This window comes from Equus przewalskii, chromosome 15, assembly GCF_037783145.1.
Source record: "Equus przewalskii isolate Varuska chromosome 15, EquPr2, whole genome shotgun sequence".
In the NCBI taxonomy this organism is placed as follows: Eukaryota; Metazoa; Chordata; class Mammalia; order Perissodactyla; family Equidae; genus Equus; species Equus przewalskii.
This window is the reverse complement of record NC_091845.1, coordinates 33,904,801-33,923,337: the sequence shown is the minus strand read 5'-3', so window position 1 is coordinate 33,923,337 and position 18,537 is coordinate 33,904,801. Positions and strand designations below refer to the sequence as shown.

The 18,537-nt window shown below is 42.6% G+C and overlaps 1 protein-coding gene across 31 annotated transcripts in view; it reads right to left on the bottom strand.

The window, feature by feature from the left end:
- Positions 1–18,537, bottom strand: part of ERC2 (ELKS/RAB6-interacting/CAST family member 2) — a 904,903-nt gene that overhangs the window by 154,887 nt on the left and 731,479 nt on the right. For 18 of the 31 annotated variants that reach the window (XR_011526912.1, XR_011526913.1, XR_011526902.1 and 15 more), the window contains one exon: positions 16,889–16,954. The exons of the other annotated variants lie outside the window; for them this stretch is intronic. Coding sequence is in view for 6 of the 18 variants with exons in the window: in XM_070574931.1 (XP_070431032.1) it covers positions 16,928–16,954 (27 nt within the window). In the remaining 12 variants the exon portion in view is untranslated. The remainder of the gene's footprint in view (positions 1–16,888; positions 16,955–18,537) is intronic. 31 annotated transcript variants of the gene reach the window in all.

Here is an 18,537-nt window from a genome sequence, read left to right as displayed (position 1 = left end):
CCAGTGATGTTGCTAAACACCCTACAATGCACAGTTGCACAGGAAGGAAGTATCTGGGCCCGAATGTCAATTGCTGAGCTTGAGAAATCCTGGCATAGAGTGTACCCTCCAGAGGCAAACTGCCCATGCACAAATTTCAGCTCCATCACTTACTAGTTCCTCAACCTGGAGTAATTTTCTTTTCTTTTCTTTCCTTTTTTTTTTGCAGTAGGTTTTTGTTTTTTAGTTTTTGGTATTTTTCTGATGAGGGAGACCGGCCTTCAGTTAACACCTATTGCCAATCTTTCTCTTTTTGCTTGAGGAAGAGTGGCCCTGAGCCAACATCTGTGCCAATCTCCTATTGTTTTGTATGTGGGATGCCACCACAGCATGGCTTGATGAGTGTTTAGGTCCATGCCTGGGATTCAAACCCAGGAACCCGGGCTGCTGAAGCACAGTGTGCCGAACTCAACCACTACACCACCAGGCTGGCCCCTGGGGTAATTTTCTTAAACTCTCTAGGGTCCAATGATAGGGTCTTATTTTCAAAACAGGATTAATAATAGTACCCACCTCATGGGTTTGTTTGGGGATGCAATGAGGTAGTATATGGCAAGAACACAGTACAGTGTAGGGGCTTAGGGTCGTCACCCTTATTATTTCCAGAGCTGGAAGCTAAGAGCCTGACTGTGAGGCTTCACCGGCTGCTGCTCAGTTGTACTACTGTGTGCTTTACCTGCTGCGGGTGCTCTCAGATTTATGAATGGCTAGCTTAGGCATTTACCACATGCACAAATGGCAAGGTGCAATGTAGAAGGAAACTATTTTGTTTCAAAGTAAAATCAGGTAGAAGAGATAATTTAGGCCATCCCTTTCTAAAACCTTTGAAAGTATTCAGAAATACCCTCTGGAATCTTTTCAAAGGTTTCCATTTATCTATGCAACTGACATTTACATTGCTTTTACAACATGCCAGACACTTTACATGGTTTAACGGATTTAATCCTCAACTCAACCTCGTGAAATGGCCAGTGCTTTCCCTTGTTCTTTTTAAACAAAACCACTTCTCCTGAAGTATTGAGACCCAAGATCAATCAATGCCTTATGGTTTTCATTCAATATTGTTGTTTTTCCTATTATATTATGGCTCTTCTCTTCTAGTAGTTTCCCCAACCCTGCTCACAAGCACAGGAATTTTAGCAACATGACATAGGCTTTTGTGGGTTAGCCTGAGTACCTAACACAACGTTTAACGTATACAATATGTATTATATAATAACATACATAATATATACAATACAAAAATTACAAATAAATAAATAAAATGACTACTTGACTTCCCATCCATGAGTTAGCTGCTTTACAAACTCTTGGAACTTAACCCACTTGGGGAGAGACTTCAGAATGTGGTTTGAGGTGCTGGGTCTGAACCCCTTGCTATATGGTGGCTGGTGGCCGCCACATACTATAACGCACAGTTGCATGACAAAGAAGTATCCAGGCCTGAATGAGAGAGCATAGGATGTGGTGATGAATGACAGAACTGGGTTCTGGCTTGGGTTCTCCAACTCCTAGCTTTGCAACCTCAGAGGCATGATTTACTCCCCTCTCTGTGAAATGGGACAACATAAAACCTACATACTGGGGTAGAAGACGACTAAGTCGAGTTACACGTGGACAAAGGAGGCCTTCAATAATAGCTCCTCCACCTCTGAACAGATTCGGTTCATCATCATGACTTGGATTCCATGGCCACGAGGCTTACAAGACTCTGTTTGGTCAGTTAACTGACTGTAACCCCACATTTCAATGCCGTTGTGTCACTTTGCTATCTTCCCTTTAGTTCCCTTGTGTGTTACCCCTCTCCGTCTCTGACCCTCGTGTTCAGGCCACATCGCACATCCCTCCATGGCAGCCAAAGGAATTGCCCATGCTAATCTATTTCTACACAGAATTGATGGCAATACAGACCACGCAATGTGAAGTTGCCCTGTATTCAACTGCAGAGAACTGAATTCTTCTTACAACCTTATAAACTTACACGGACAGATAATTAAGAATGTAGCTTACGTGGGTAAAAGATAATTAAGACTACAACTTACTTGGGTAAAATTACTTAAGGAAAGCAGGGACCTTGTCTGTCTAGACTGTGTTGAATTGCACATAGTAGGTACTTGATAAATATTTGTTGAACTAATTGCTAAATAGGTGAACATCAGTTAAGTGCTACATAATGTGGAATGTGGCATTTTTCTCCCAGAGTCTTCTTTCATTTCTTTGCAAATAATCTGAATAATTTGTAGGCAGGAGCACGAGAGCTTAGTTTTTAATCTCATCAACAAAGAACCTTCCAAAGAAGAGACATTCCTTTGGCCTTGGTTGTTGGCATTTCAGATGTAATTACATTTTTTACCCTAAAATTTCCCAACGAGATTAAGAGTCACACACAAAGTCTCTTTAACTCTCTGTTCAGAAGTTTGCACAAGGAGCTCTGCCCACTTTTCATGGGATTTCTAAAAGATGCCAGCTGCTGGCAACCATGAAACATGAAACACAAAGGACTCGTAATCTCCTGGAACAGACTCTGCTTGCACAATTCTTTGCAAGCCTCTCTAAGAATACGCCAAAGCCTGCAAGTGTGTACATGCTTTTCTGCAGGCAAAGGAGATGCAACACTGCCTTTCTCCACAAGCTGTTTCCAATATTTCCTTTATTCTGGATCAGACAAGATAAGAGAGTACAAACATCTAGGAAAAAAGGCAGTTTTAGCATTTTGTTTTTGTAATTTTACTTGCTTTATGGCCTTTGTGGGAGTTTCTCTTGACTTTGCACTATGGTGATATTTCTTATAACAGCTGAAAAATTTTAAGCTTCTTCGTGTACCTAATTCCAATTGGCTATTAACTGTGGCAGTTTTTTGGGACTGTTTATTGAGGGCTTTTGAATTTGCAGGCATATATTTTTTGTTGCCTAGACCATTTGCTTGACCCTAGGAAAGTTTTGTCCAACCCATTCCAGGCAGGGGGCTTTTCGTCCAGAGCAGGAAAATTCCCAGGCAGACTGATTCCATTTGTTCCTTTGGTAATGTGTGTTGAGGCAAAGCAGTCACAGTGGTCAGACTGGTGCTTAATGCCTACTCTGATTCATGCATCGAGTAAGCATTTAGATCTTTATAACACATAGTAGATACTTCATAAATAATTACAGAAATATTGATGCCACAAGACTGTAAGGGTGATCAATGAAGAAGGTGTCAGGGGAGGTGGTAGTGGGGAAGAAAATAAACACAATGAGGGCTAGTATTTATTGAGTGCTTACTATGTACCAGCACTGGGCTAGCATTTTACATCCTTATCTCATTTGACCCTCACAAGAACTCCAGGAGGGAGGAAAATAAAATATTATTTTTCCCATTTTCCAGATGAGGACACTGAGGCTCAGAGAGATTAAATAATGTGCCCAAGGTCACACAGCTATTAAAGGGTAGATCTGGGATGCAGAGCTCTCACCCCCATTCCATGAACTCCTACATGCAGATGGACATTTTATTCAGGAAGAAGGAAAGAACAAGAAGAGGTGAAAGAAGGTGTGAGGAGAAGGAAGGGGAGAAATGGTCAATGGAGAAAGATCCTGAGGCGGAGAGGAGGAAAACGATGGAGCCCTTGTTGGCTATCTTCATGATTCTCAGAAGAACAGGCCTTCTTCCCTTTCCCGTGAGAGGCAGCTGGGTGGAGAGCTTGAAGACTGATGCAGAGATCTGAAAGGGTCACCTTGAGTAATGCAATGTGAGTCAATACAATCAAGAGTCCTAGCGAACAGCTTTGATTCAAATCCCAGCTCTCACATCCCCAAGCTGTTTGACTCTGGACAACGAACTTCCTCTCTCTGTGCCTAAGTTTCTTCATCTGGAAAATGAGAGATGTAAGGACTGAACAGAATGACCAACATGAAAGCACTTAGGATGTGGGTGGCAAACAACAGCTCACTGGGTCGCATCCAGCCCGCCACTGGTTTTCGTATGGCCTCTGAGCTAAAAATGGCTTTTACTTTTTTAAACACATGGGAAAAAATCAAAAGAAGAATACTCATCAATTATATGAACTTCAAATTTCGTTGTCCATAAATATGGTTTATATTGGAAGACAGCCACACCCATTCATGTCCAGTCTTTCTCTGCTTTTGCATTGCAATGGCAGTTGAGTAGCTGCCACTGGGAGAGTGTATGGCACTGTCCTGGCTCTGCACTACTGCTCCACACACTCCAAGTGGCAGTGAGCCAGTTAGAACTTGACAGTATTTTGAGTGTCATGTGTATCACCTATGTGTGTGGACGTTTTCAAAGATGAAATACATAAAACACCATTACAGATCAGCATTAACAGATGAACATTTGCATTAGATTTCGATGATAGGGAACACTAACTTTGAATTCCTACATGAAATGTTATTTCCCCCCGAAAGAATCTTACACTTCTCATTAGTAGACATGCACTACAAAAAAATGCACTCCCTATATGTTGAATTTCATCAATAAAAAATATGTGAAAATTTGCGGTTTTTTCTTGTTATATAAAGACTTATGCAATATTCTTGGCTTTGCCTTTTGGCTCACAAAGTCCAAAATATCTACTATCGGGCCATTACAGGAAGAGTTTGCTGAGCCCTGACTTAGAACAGTGGCCAACGAGTGGCAACAGCACAGAGAGATGCTAGCTCTCCCTTCTACTGAGATCACGGCCCTGCACCATTTCCATCATGAAGTCAACTTGGGTAAAGGCCCCAAATCCCTCTCGATCTGTCTTATCAGACACTGGATATATAAGCCCATCAAGTTCCAGGTAAATAGTGGGCAAAGCATAGCTGCCCAACATAGTAAGGGATATAAAAGCTTGGTGGTAGTCCTGGGCTATGTGCCTTCTCGTTTTCAGGCCCATTCATTTGTCTTTTTTGGCATAGGGGTCTGTAGGCTCCCGTTAACCACCTCAAACAATGGGAGTAGCTCCATCTGCTAGGGCAACTAGCCCACCTTGAAGAACACAGCAAAGCTTTCCCTAAACATATTCTGTAAGCACTAATTCTAGATGAGAGTCTGGGAAGAAAAGGGCCCATGAGCAATAAATGTGTCAAACTCAGCCAACCCATTTTTTCTCCTGGAGGGTGACAATTAGCCTGAGGACACTGGCCTAGCAAAGGCTCTGAGGCCTGCAATGAAGAAACCTATTTAATTCTGTTTAATTCAGTTTTGCTCAAACTTACTTGAACACAGAATACTTTTATTATAATTTTTTAAAAATAGTGTCCTTCTCATGAACAGACATTTCTCCAAAGAAGATATACGGATGGCCAATAGACACATGAAAAGATGCTCATCATCACTAATCATCAGGGAAATGCAAATCAAAACTACACTAAGATATCACCTTACACCCGTTAGATTGGCAAAAATATCCAAAACCAAGAGGGACAAATGTTGGAGAGGCTGTGGAGAAAAGGGAACCCTCATACACTGTTGGTGGGAATGCAAACTGGTGCAGCCACTATGGAAAACAGAATGGAGATTTCTCAAAAAGTTAAAAATAGAAATACCTTATGACCCAGCCATCCCACTACTGGGTATCTATCCTAAGAACCTGAAATCAGCAATTCCAAAAGTCCCATGCACCCCTATGTTCATCGCAGTATTATTCACAATAGCCAAGTCATGGAACCAACCTAAGTGCCCAGCAACTGATGATTGGATAAAGAAGATAGGGTATATGTATACAATGGAATACTACTCAGCCATAAAAAGGACAAAGCTGTCCCATTCACAACAACATGGATAGACCTTGAGGGTATTATGTTGAGTGAAATAAGCCAGACAGAGAAAGACGAACTCTGTATGACTCCACTCATAGGTGGTAGTTAACATATAGACAAAGAGAACTGATCCGTGGTTACCAGGGGAAAGGAGGGGGTGGGGCGAGGGCACTAAGGGTGAAATGGTGTACCTACAACATGACTAATAATAATGTACAACTGTAATTTCACAAGGTTGTTAACTATCATAATCAATAAAAAAATAAGTAAACTCTGGAACATTCTATTCTGGATAAGACATTCTTGTTTTTTTCTGCTCAAACTATGTAAAATAAATACCAGTTTTTAAAATTAAAAAAAAAAAATAGTGTCCTTCTATCCAATACCATCAGTGTCCTGAGGAACATCCTTATGGAATTACTACTGTAGGGGAAGGAGCAGTTGACCAAGAGTGAAATGTTGGAAGTTCATGTCCTGCTTTTCGCAGGTCTTATCTCCATAGCCCTGGAAAAATCTCAACTGTTCAAACCTCTCTTTCTTACTTTGTAAAATAGGCATGGTGCCACATGCCTGCTCCCTCATGGAGCCGATGGGGGGTCAAATGAAAATCAGGGAAAGACATGGGATATTTTCTCTAAGCTGGCAAGGGAGCTGTGTGAATGAGACAGAAGTAGAAGGGGCAATGTCAGCTCTTGGAACTTTGAAGACATTTCTGACGATGAGAGGACTAGGCACAGACCTGCCTGGCTGAAGACCAGCCCTCAGCTGCCCCTGCTCTCAGCGTTTGCTGGGAAAGCAGTGATGGGCCGAAAGGGATATGGAGAGCCCATCCTTCCCTATTCCGGGCCCTGCCCAAGGCGAGTGGCACCTCACAGAGGAGAGACACCTAGTTACATAAAGCTCCCAGAGGGCTTCCATGAGTGGGAGTCCTGAGCCTCAAACCAGGGGCTTGCACTCACACACAAAGCATGGAAACAGCTTAACAGTCTGGCCTCTGCAAACATCTTAGTGCATTCATAATTTTTAAAAATAAGAATATGGAGAAAATTCATCTGGCGTGTCTCAGCTTGCACTCTCACATGCAGCCACCGCCTTATCTGACATATCGGATTTCGCCCAGTCCCAAGTCTGTTGTATAAGGAAGGACAAAGATTGCTTGCTGGCTCCAGAACACTTCCTCATTCTTCTGCTCTCGTTTCCATATCCTGTGAGTGGGAAGGCCAATTCTTTTCTGTAGCCAGATGTACTGGATGACCTACGAGGCTGAATCGTGTTTTGGGTGGGCTGGTGGAGATGCTGCTAGCTGGGCAAGCCCTGCTCCTCTCAGACGAAATCAGGCACACTTTCATTCCCTAGTGTGTCTGTCACCTGCCTCCAGACAAGGAGGAGTGGAAAGGATTTCCTCTAATGTGACTTCATCATGCTCCCAAGCTAGTGCCCTGGTGCCAGGGCATACAACAAAAAAATAAATAAAAGCAACCAAGAATAGCAGAGAAAAGCCCTACATGCAGAACCTAGTCACTCCCCAATGCCACAGGCAATGGGGCGACTCCCTTTTTAATCATGGAAATTTCTTTCTTTCTTTCTTTCTTTCTTTACTTATTTGGTAGAGGGGTTTGTACAGAAACGCCTCTCCAATAATGCACTTACGTCAGAGATCAAGGTGCGCTGAAAGAAGAATGGAAGCTGGGGATGAGCAGGGCTGCTAATTCCACCACATGCTGACACAGGGCGGCCACAGGCATCTAGGCTCTAGCTGACACCTGAGTGTGGAACAGTGAAGCCTCATACCACGCCAAGAACAAACGACTGGGCAGTGTTACTCCTACCCCCTCCCCACAAAGGCTGCAGTGTGCCTGCCCCAGCCTCTCTCCCAACAGCCTGACGCAGAACAGAAATCAAAATTATAACAGATGTCAATTTGTCAACATGGAAAGATGATCATGTGACATAGAGTAAATAACAACAATAATAGCCTTAGCTACCTTTACAGGCTTACGCCAGCACCTCAGAGTGGTAGAACCAGTATGTGAATTGGGACTGTATGACTCAGAGCCTGGTGCTTACCAAGCAATCAGCACTAAACACTATCAAAGCTGGATTCTGACTCCATCAAGTGTGCATTATATGACCATATCTGTATAGGAAAAATGTGTCTAAAAGCGGTACTTTCTCTGAACGAGCATTTTAAGAAAAATTTTTTCCCTGATTCCTCATTAAACTTTTAAAGTTTTCTATAATAGACATAAAAGTAATAAGTGGGGAAAATGAAGCTTTGTCTGTAAGAAGCTCAGGTTTCCCAGTGAAAGCGGTCTTTGTGTCTTTTTTATTCCAGAGCCTCCTCCTATGTTTTCCTCTGAAGGATGAAGGTACAGTGTACACGGACAGGTCCTTCGCCACATGTAGGCATTTGCTCTTTTATTCTGGGTCTAGCAGGTTTAATGGAGGAATCATCTTCTCTCAAGGAGATAACAACTTTCTTCTACATCCAGCCAGGAGCTCTGGTTCCACCGTTCTACCCACACACAGTGACCCAGGCACTGAAGAAATGCTTCCGATGGGCAGAATCCTCAGCTGCTCACACCCTGTGACCACTGACACAGACACAAAAGGAGGGGCCCGACTTATCAGGACACATAGTGGAGTGGCAAACAGCCAGGCTGACCCTCAGACTGTAGAAAGCTCTGGAAAGCTGAAAGAAACAGCAGGGCTCCTCCTTAGGCAGATTCAGCATCTCAGTGATTTTGTCACCATGGGAACAGCCCTGTGAGATGGAAAGCAAGTGTGGCCCAGTGTTTATAAGCACAGGATCCACATGGGAGAGGCGGGACAGCTGAGTCCAGGGCCTGGCAGGACAGAAGTTCTCTCTTGTTGTATGCTGTTATTCTCAGCATTTGCATTATATTTTCTGGAAAATAAAGCCAGAAGGAATGTACATTTGTATCCCAAGGTCTCTGACTTACATGTTCATGGGGAAGGTGCCTTGTGGCCACCTAGGGCAAAATGGGGACTGTAGTGGCTGTTTCATAAGATCATCTGGTAGCCTAGTGGACCAGCACTCTTCTTGAGGGATCGCGTTACTCTGGGGAAGGCATTCATGAGAGATGCCTGAGGATCCAGTTAAGACCCATCTGGGTGTGGCCAATAGCCTAAAGCCAATTGATGCCTCAGTGGCAGAAAGGAATACAACCATTCTGGTTGATACACCCAGTAGTGGCCCTAAATATGTGCTCTTGTTTTGGATGCTGTTGTCTGGTTTTTCCGTTTTGTTGGGGCTGTGGAGATGGCTGGAAAGAAACGGGGATGGAGTTCCTCTCCCTGAACCATGGAGAAAATTCTGGCCCAGCTTGTTAATATTGCCCACCAGTTGGACAGCTCGCCAAAGCAGGCTTTGAGGAGTGTCTGCTCTTGGTCTCCAAATCTAAGAATGAGATCTATGAGCCTTCTTGAGCCCATATTTACATATCCCGAGAGGAATCTCGAGCTCTCCCTGAAAATGAGATCTGGCCACATTCCTGAATGCTGACTCTTATTGTGAGCTTTGGATCTATATCCAACATTAAATGGCGCCCTGATGTCATTTAATGTTTGCATTCTTTAAAAACTCTTTCCATCTTCCTGGTAACTTGGGTGATCCTCTGGAAAAGGATGTGATGTCCCAAGTGTAAGACACAATTTACGGGCAGGATCGTCACGAATGGTGAAGTCTGTCTCTCCAGCACCTGCTAATATCCAGACAGTGCTAACTGCCCTTGGCGCCTCTCTCCCTGCTCTCACCCATGGCTGGCTTTCCTGATGTCCACTCAGCTTATTATTTTTCTTTTAGTATTCAGTTTTCCATACCCCTCCCACCCATTGATATCTGTGTCTCAGATTAATTTTCGCCAGATGTGAGTGTTTGGACTTCTCCAAGATTTGTTACTTTCCTTCCACGTTCATAACCTTCTTTGGGCCATTTGTGTGATTTCTCTGACCTCGCTGGTGTTTCCAACACCTCCCAAATTAGTGTCATCTGCGACTTTCCTTCACATGCTCTTTTCTCTCTTTTACAGATCATTAATAAAGAGGTTAAACGAGACCAGACCAGCACCACACTATGGAGCAAATGACAAAGGGGTGGGAGAGGCCGCGTGCTCCCTGCGCGCCAGCCCTGGCACAGGAAGGATGTAATGTAATGCAATAACACTGCGCTAGACGCCTCCCGCCTCTGGCCCGTGGTCATTTATCACCACTGTTTGTTTATGATTTCTCAGCCAGATTTCGGGTCCTGAGAGTGTGGTCCTATCCAAGCCAACATGCATTGCTTTGCCAGGTAACCCTTACAAACTCCAGAAAAACCCCAAAGCACTTATTTACTGCATTGGATTCTGCTTGAAAGCTTCCATCCCTGTTCCCAAGTCCATCGTACTTGAGAGGAGAAAGAGGTGGACTGAGACATTATTGCCCTTTTCTCTCTTCAATTCACCAGCTCACAGTTGTTTGTTAAGTATTTGTTGGCTTTTCACATTACTCACTAGATTTTTCTTGTAGCTGAAAGAAACCCTCTGTGAGATATATGGACTAATCCAGTCTCCAGCAATCAAACCTTCCTTTGCTATACCCAGGTGTCATTAAAAGCAAAGGTAACCGAAGAGGGTGTATTTAGGGTAAATACGCTTCAAGACCTGCCAGAAAATGTGCAGCTGGCCCGTGTAGCTATGCTCATAGGAACAGATGTCCTCTTTTGATTTTTCTTTCTTCTTTCTTTTCTCTTATTCCCCAAATTCATCAGTTCCACAGTATCAACTACTTTCTTCAGTTGGCAAAGAGAGTCCCCTCTCCCAAGTCCAGGAGTAAAATAATAGTGATATTCTAATGAGGACTGAGCCTTTGCCACACCCCAGACACGGCTAGGCACCTTATTCACCTCATCTCATCTCATCCTCACCACAGCCCCGTGACATGTGCACAGCCTCCTCCAAATGAAGAAACAGAGGGGCAGAGAGGGAAAGACATTTACCCAAGGTCATCCAGCCAAGTAGTGCTGGAGCCAGGATCCAAACCCAGGCTGTCTGAATCCAGAGGCTACACTCTGAGCAACCTTACCACGTTGTCACTCAGTCTCCTATAGATAAGTGGTTCTTTACCTTCTCTCCGTCACTGGGCCCTGGGAGTATCTGTTCAGGATCATAGATACTCTCTCTCCTTGGGGGATGCAAATATGCCCCCATCAAAGTCTGTAAAATATGTCAAGGGATTTGCAGACCCTCAGGGGTTCATGGACATCAGCTTAAGAATCTGTGTACTACCTAAATTCCTCTGGGGCAGGAATTGTACTTTGTTCACTGCCTCAACTCCAGTACTGAGATGAAGAATATTTTCTAAATGAATTATTGATTGCAAGGACTTTGGGTAGAACATTCAAGCAGGAGCTCTGAACAATAGCTCTACAAGCATGAACAGAAGATATAAATATTCAGATATCTTCCAGAGAAGCAGAGAAGCCAATAAAAAAGAAGGTAGCAGAGGAAGAGAAAGCAAAAATATCTTACTTTGCCCATGAATCAATTCTGCAATTGGAACAGGCAGAACCTTTGTCATCTTGGTTCTGAAACATCTCATAGCTACTTCTGGTTACTTCTTACCTTAACTCCTGAAAATAGATTATTGAAAGCTTCTTCTGCAGGAAACAACAGACCCAGAATGTCATGATGGGAAGCCAATCGTCATGAGCAGCCAAAATCTCATGAGGCACACCTTAACTGACAGAATTCCTGAGGCCTGGGGATCTCAGGGGAGACTGCAAGAGCCAATGGCATTTTTCCTCCATCTCTAGGCCCTTTTCAACCTTCTACAACTTTCAGAGCTTGTTTTTTCTATAGACCACTGTGCCTTACACATCTCTCTAGTCTATGATTGCTGATTTTTCTTTGCAATGTTTGATGTTCAAGTTCTCTCCTTTTCTTTGAGAGTCAGAAGAGCCACACACTCTTGAAGTTGGACTTTAGCTATGCTTTCAACTTGACAGCCAGCATGTCACTGCAATGAAAGGCCAAAGACTGCCCTGTTGAAATACAAGCAAATGGAAAAAAGGGAGGTTAAAAGCCTGCCTTTCCCTTGGCCAGTCTGACTAGACTTCTGGGGAAAACAGGACTCTGGATTCCTACTCAGCCCCCACCCTCCAACAATGGCTTGCCCCAGCTTTGACATCCAAGGCAGAAATCTAGAGGCATTCTCGATTTAGAGCTTTCTCTTACCTCACAATCCAAGTCCTACTGGTTTCACCTCCCAGGCTCATCTCCAATTTACCCACTTGTCTGTATCTCCCCCACTGCTCCCCTGGGTCAGCACCATCAATTCTCTCACAAATGATGGAAAAGCCCCTACTTCTGGTCCTCCTTCCATAAGAATTTACCTTCTTCACAGCAGCCAGGGTTGTTCTATAACATGAATTGAATCATATCTTGTCCCTACTTAAGATCCTCTAATTTTCTTCTCATTTTTCCTAGGGTTAAAATGAAACTCTCTACCTTGGCCTAAAAGGCCCTACATGATCTGGCCCTTTCTCACTTCTTCATCTTCATCTCACTGTCTTCTTCTCCACCCAGAGTTATGGTCTTCAAGCTCTTTCAGCCCATAAAGCTCTTTCTATCTTCACTCCTTTGCACACCTGCCTGAGACCCACCTCCCAAACACGGTCCTAGCACGGATACTCCTGACTCCCCTCCTTTTAAGACTTGGTACAAAACTTACTTCCATGGAGAGATGCTTGCTGAACATCCTTTCTGAAGCAGATTAACAAGCAGGTTCCTCTTGTTAATCTTTGTTTCTTCATAGTTTCCATCAAAGCAATGATCAAAATGTATAAGGTTTCCATTCATATGTTTAATTCTTTGTGGTCTGTTTCCCTCAACTAGATGTAAGATCCACAGGGTAGCAACCATGTCTAACTTACTCCTCATTGTTTTCTCAGCATCTAACCAAGAATTTAACCATTGGATGAAAGAATGGATGAATAAGTGAAAAATGATCGAATGAATGGATAAATGAATGAATGAAAGTAAAGTCTTAGTAGCCAATGGCACAAGGAGGAGATGCATCAGATCCTCAGTCACGGGAGACATAGGTTGAATTAAAAACACTAGTTGGTAGCCCTGTGCAGGAAGTGTAAAATAAAACCTCCACTTTGCAGAGAAACCAGGACTTCAGTTGAGGAGGATGAAAACCCAGGGCTCCTTCCACGACTTCTTCCCCAGCCTCTGAATTTCTCTTGCCCCAGGAAGAGCAAGGCCTCATGTCCAGACCTTTCTGCTAAGAGAAGGCAAGGAAGGTATAAACTTTCTAGCCACAATAAAATATCTCCTTCCTCTTTCTTCCTGAGATGAGGCATGCCAGAGATTTCTACTGGCCTTTGAGCACTGCTTCTATGTGTAAAAATCCCCTTTCTCATGTCTAAGTGCTCTGTGATTCATACTTGCACTCACCATAACACTGTTCATGTGCTGGTGGCATACAGCTACAATTCTTCATTTTGAACAGGATGCATCTACTAGGATCAGAGCCTTGTGCCAAACTTGTTAATGCCCACATCTGTATTTTTATGAATCAAGTCCTAAAAATTTGCATATGTTTTCAATCTAAAGAGACTTATTCCTTTCTAGTGGTTTAAAGAAATAAAAATGATCCTGTGTTCTATGTCTGCTCAATTACAAGAGTTCGCAGTAAAAGCTCAAACATTCACATGTCAAGGCAGATGTGGCACTAGATCTCACAAAGTGCCTTGATTTGGTCCTTAACTGCCCCACCTCACTGAATGTTCACAAACCAAAGTGCCTCTTGGGGGTCCAAGGAAAGCACTTCCATTTTGCCACATCGAGTGGATTTTTCCAAAGGCAAGTAATGGAGAATTAAGCAGCTGTTTTCCTGTATTTTGCAAAGCAAGACAGAAAATGCAGTGAGGGCTCCAGGAGCACATTTTCACAATCAAAAGTGGGGAGTGAGAGGACAGTGGGTGAATATGCATTGCAGGGACGCCCATGAGGGCAACAATTTGCTGGAAATGTGATCCCATGGAGTCTCTGCAAGAAAACCAGAACAATAAGGCAGACCAAAGGTAAATTCTAGGCAGAAGCAAATAGGAGTGGGGATGAGCCAAAAGGGAGGGGAGTAGAGAGAAGTTGGAGACAGAGTACGGGAATATACGGTGGATCTGAGCAGCATCAACTACACACTTTGTGAGGCCCAGTGCAAAATGAAAGTGTAGGGGCCCTTGTTCAAAAATTATTAAGAATTTCAAGACGGTGACAGTGGAGCATTAAACCAAGAGTGGAGCCCTTTTAAGCTTGGGGTTCTGTAGACTATGTAGGTCACATGCTGCTAATGTCGGGCCTGGGTGTGAGGTTTAAGGGGGAAAAGACTAGCTCAAGGGGCTGCTAAAACTCTTTAGAAAAGCAAACTTTCCCCAGTTCATTTTGCTCTCAGAAAACACCACCCATGAATGATCACGGTGAGACAAATAAACCAGGCCTGGGCTAGTATCTAGAAGTGGCAAAAAGAGGAGGAGCTGCCAGGGTTGTTACGTTAATTCCAATTCGTTGTAATTTTTGGAGCGACTTTTCTTAAATAATGATTCATTTCAGCACCAAAACAGCAGATTCAAGTCAAGGCCTTCTGATGCTATTATAAGCATATTACTGATGCCTAGTAAAATAACTTCTTGTAATGTTTCTTTTATAAGGGCCATAAATCAAAATATTCAAAACAGTTAATTTTTAATGTGCCACAATTATCCATCTTTAGTTATAAATTTAATGTCTCCTTAGGCCCTACAGATTATAACGCGACTCAAAACATGCAACGGCTGTTCAAAAATAGGTTTTCCCAGTATCTCATTATTTAAATCCTTAAGATATGGTTTTAAAAGCCTGAGGATATCTGAGCAAACTTGTTTAAAGGAGTCATAAAGAAAGATAAGTATTTTTCCTTAGAAGCCTATAAAATTTATTACAACATATTAAAGTAGGATTATATATTGACTAATTTTCAGAAGACATTTGTTTTCTGGGGCACATGGTGTTGGGGGAAATTCATGAAGGAATAAAGGGGGTAGGGGTTTAATACCATTGTCTCCATTTGCTTTGAGCAAAGCAAGGTTTCCTACGGGCCTTGGCACCAATTCTACCCTGAGGACGACAACAAGGTTCCTATCACAGGGGATGGCAGGGTGGATGTCATGAATCTTGTGAAAGAGCAATAAAATCTTTATTATTCAGGAGGAGACACAAACGCAGCCCAGCACCTTAACACTTACATGGCAGAAACAGCAGCTTCACAGAAGAGCCCCACGGAGGACCCAGGCTTCTCAAGACAAGCCCCAAACTCTTAGAACCTTCCTCTGCCTACCTATTCCATGCATGTTGTGGTCTCATATGTTTGCCTTTTAACATTATAAAACCTTTACTTCCCATTTAATGTTGTTTTAGGTCAATTTATGCTTTTATTAGCTTTTCTGTATGAGTAAAGGCAGCATGTCTCTTAAAGTTTTCCCCAGATAGGAAGAGAGTCACTCACACAGAACGTTAAGAATTTTTCCGGTTTCCCCACCTCCTCACACCAACAAGCTTCCCTTTGGCACCACTTTGCATCTGGAAGAGTTAACTCCAGTGCTGTTTTCCCTGTCACCCAGGAAAGGGAGAAGAGAGGAGATAAAGAGTCTCATGTAATCAGGAAGCAGGTTTTACCGGCAGCAAATGGATCCAGGAGGTGTTACATCTTTACTACGCTGAAAGATGCTGTGTCTGAAAATCTACCCCCTCTGTTTTCCCTGCAGGACCAGAGAAAGCAACCTGACTCATTGGTGCCACCTACAAGAAGTTCAACCAAGCAGTGAAACACACCAACGAAACTGTCACCCACGGGTGAAACACACCAGTTATTGTCTTAAAATTCACCTGAAGCACCACTGCCATAGAAAATGGAGGCAAGACTTGAGGAAGGGCACACCTGCTAATTTGGCAATCCCCAAAATTGCCTCTCCAATCACAGACCTGGTGATTCTCCAGCATTGTGACATTTCATGTTTGTCCCAGATAAAGAACTGCACATCGAGCATTTTTTGACCATACAAAATCACCACAGCACAAAACCTACCATATTCCTTGTTCTGAACAAAATGGCACATGCGATGTCATCAAATTGAACACCATATTTCATGTCACCACAGGTGTATTCAACTCCAGGGAGTTTGTGAATTGTTGCTAAAGTTCAATAGCCTGGCGTACCCTGAAGAGATGCGAGTCCCAGCAGCAAAAGTCACCAAAGTTCAACGTTCCATTTATAACTGTGTGGCAATGACATATACCACTATTCCACTATAATGCAGATAGAATGGAAATAAAGGGTAGGTTCTTAGTAGCTAAAAGTCAACCTTTAAAAGAGCAAAACCCTCTGAAAAATGCAATGCATGGAATTTATAATGCAAAGTTCCACAGAATCACAATTATAAAAAAGCAACAGGTACAGTGTCACTAATGAGACTAGCCAATATTAATATTTCTATTCTAACTCATTTAAAGAGATACAGTTACCCATTCACCATCACTATGGCTTGATCCTTGTGTTTTCTTCAGAACTGCCATAGAAGAGACAGTACAATCCATTAAACAGGCTTCTTAGAGATGAGAGTTTCGGTTCCATGAAGACACATAGTTTTATTTTCCTTATTACTTGCCAAACATCTGACACAACTAGAAGGACATGAGAGTCACACCACACTGGCATATCTGATAAAAGCAAGCAGTCAGCTGAAAACCACGACTGGAGAAGTGTGACAGTTTCTGAGTCTACAATCATGCCTTAAAAGTATGTATAAATCCTAGCGAGGGCATAGTTTATATTGTAAATAACACAGAAACATTTGAATCGTGCTCAACCCAGCCCCAACAAGGCAGAGCAATAATGTGGTTTCGGGGAGGGGAAGTAGGAAGCAGGGGGCTCTTGGGGAAGGTCACAGTACACAGAAGCAAACACAGGGCACAGTCACAAACATCAGCGAACACAATTGAGCACGCACACAATACAACACTAGAATGCAATTTTTCAAAGAAAAATGATATAAAAGATGGTTTCTCACCCCTCAAAACAAAACTGGAACTTTGGTTTACAGGCCCGGCTATGCCCATATGCCCTCCTCGTCATCCTGTGGCCGGCCCGGGGTAGGGAGGTGCACGGAGAGGAGGGGAGCACCGGAATGAAAGAAGAGAACGTTAGTTACACCGCGATGCACTGAAAAGGCACACTGATCTTCACTTTGTTTTTTAATCTTAAAGAGTGACGAAAAAAAATCCATAGTAATTTAAGTTCCACATCACCGACTTGTCACATATATAACTGAGTTTTGCATCTATGGCAACCCCCCCTCAAAAACATTCCACCCACCCAGCTCTGACTCTGTGTCAAGATTGGATTAAAAGATTAAAATTAGTCTACATTAGCAGATGATTATTTTTTTGGAAGGCATGCAATCCGAGTTGCATATGCCTAAGAAGTAGATTAAACCTTTTAAGTAAGCAGAGAAGTAATTATAGTAATCAAATATGCTTAATTTCTCTTAAGCTTAAAGTATCAATAAAGGCTGAAGAAGAATTAAAAAAAAAACAACCCCATCTATTTGGGTGGAACAAACTTTTGTAGCATGCGATAATTCACATCGGTTATTTCACAAAGGCTCAAACAGTCTGTGATCTTCTCGATTTGTCAGGTTCTATTTTGTTCTCAGCATAAAAGAGGATGTGCACGCCACGGAATGATTATACATTTGCAATCAAATAAGTTTCAAAGAAAAGAGAGTAAACTTCCAATTCAGTAGAATGCTTGTAGAAAGGAAGTTTTGTTTAACTTAAAATTGTGTTCAACTGTGGATAAACTGAAACTTATTTGGTACGAATTCATGTTGTTGAAAACATTTCCAGAATGGATCTAGCCATTTTCCTCACTCAGTAAACTGGATGATGGGCAAGGAAATCGAATCTTTGAAGACAGATGTATATCTACCATCACAAGCTCCAGTTTTGAACAAGAATTCTCACTGCTTACTGCAAGTATCGAAACGAAGTGTAGAAGGCAGTAGTTCATAGCCTGGTCTCACACATACTTTGGAAGCTGTGTCTTTTAATAAATCCCCAGTGAAACCAGGTTTTGCCATGATTTGCTTCTTTGTTTTGAAAATCAGGAACAGGAAAATAAAAATATTGGAACATTTCCTTACTATTTGGACCCTATTGCTTAAATTGTTGTAATATTAGGTTGAACCATATGAAAATGCCATTATTTGACCATTTTTGTTCTAGGAAACAGCAATTTCATACAGTTCAACCTAATCTTGCCAATAGGCCAAGATAATTTTCATCTAGTCAAGGATTTAGATCTGTGGCCTCTGAACTGAGTTTTTAAATAATTTGTTTCCTTTGTATTTCTGTGTATTTCATTTTACACATCTAAAAATATTATTCTGAGGGGCTGGCCCCGTGGCCGAGTGGTTAAGTTTGAGCGCTCTGCTGCAGGCGGCCCAGTGTTTCGTCGGTTCGAATCCTGGGCGAGGACATGGCATTGCTCATCAAACCACGCTGAGGCAGCGTCCCACATGCCACAACTAGAAGGACCCACAACAAAGAATATACAACTATGTACCGGGAGGCTTTGGGGAGAAAAAGGAAAAAAAATAAAATCTTTAAAAAAAAAAATTATTCTGAGAAGAGGTTCAGAGAGTTCACAGGGGTCTAT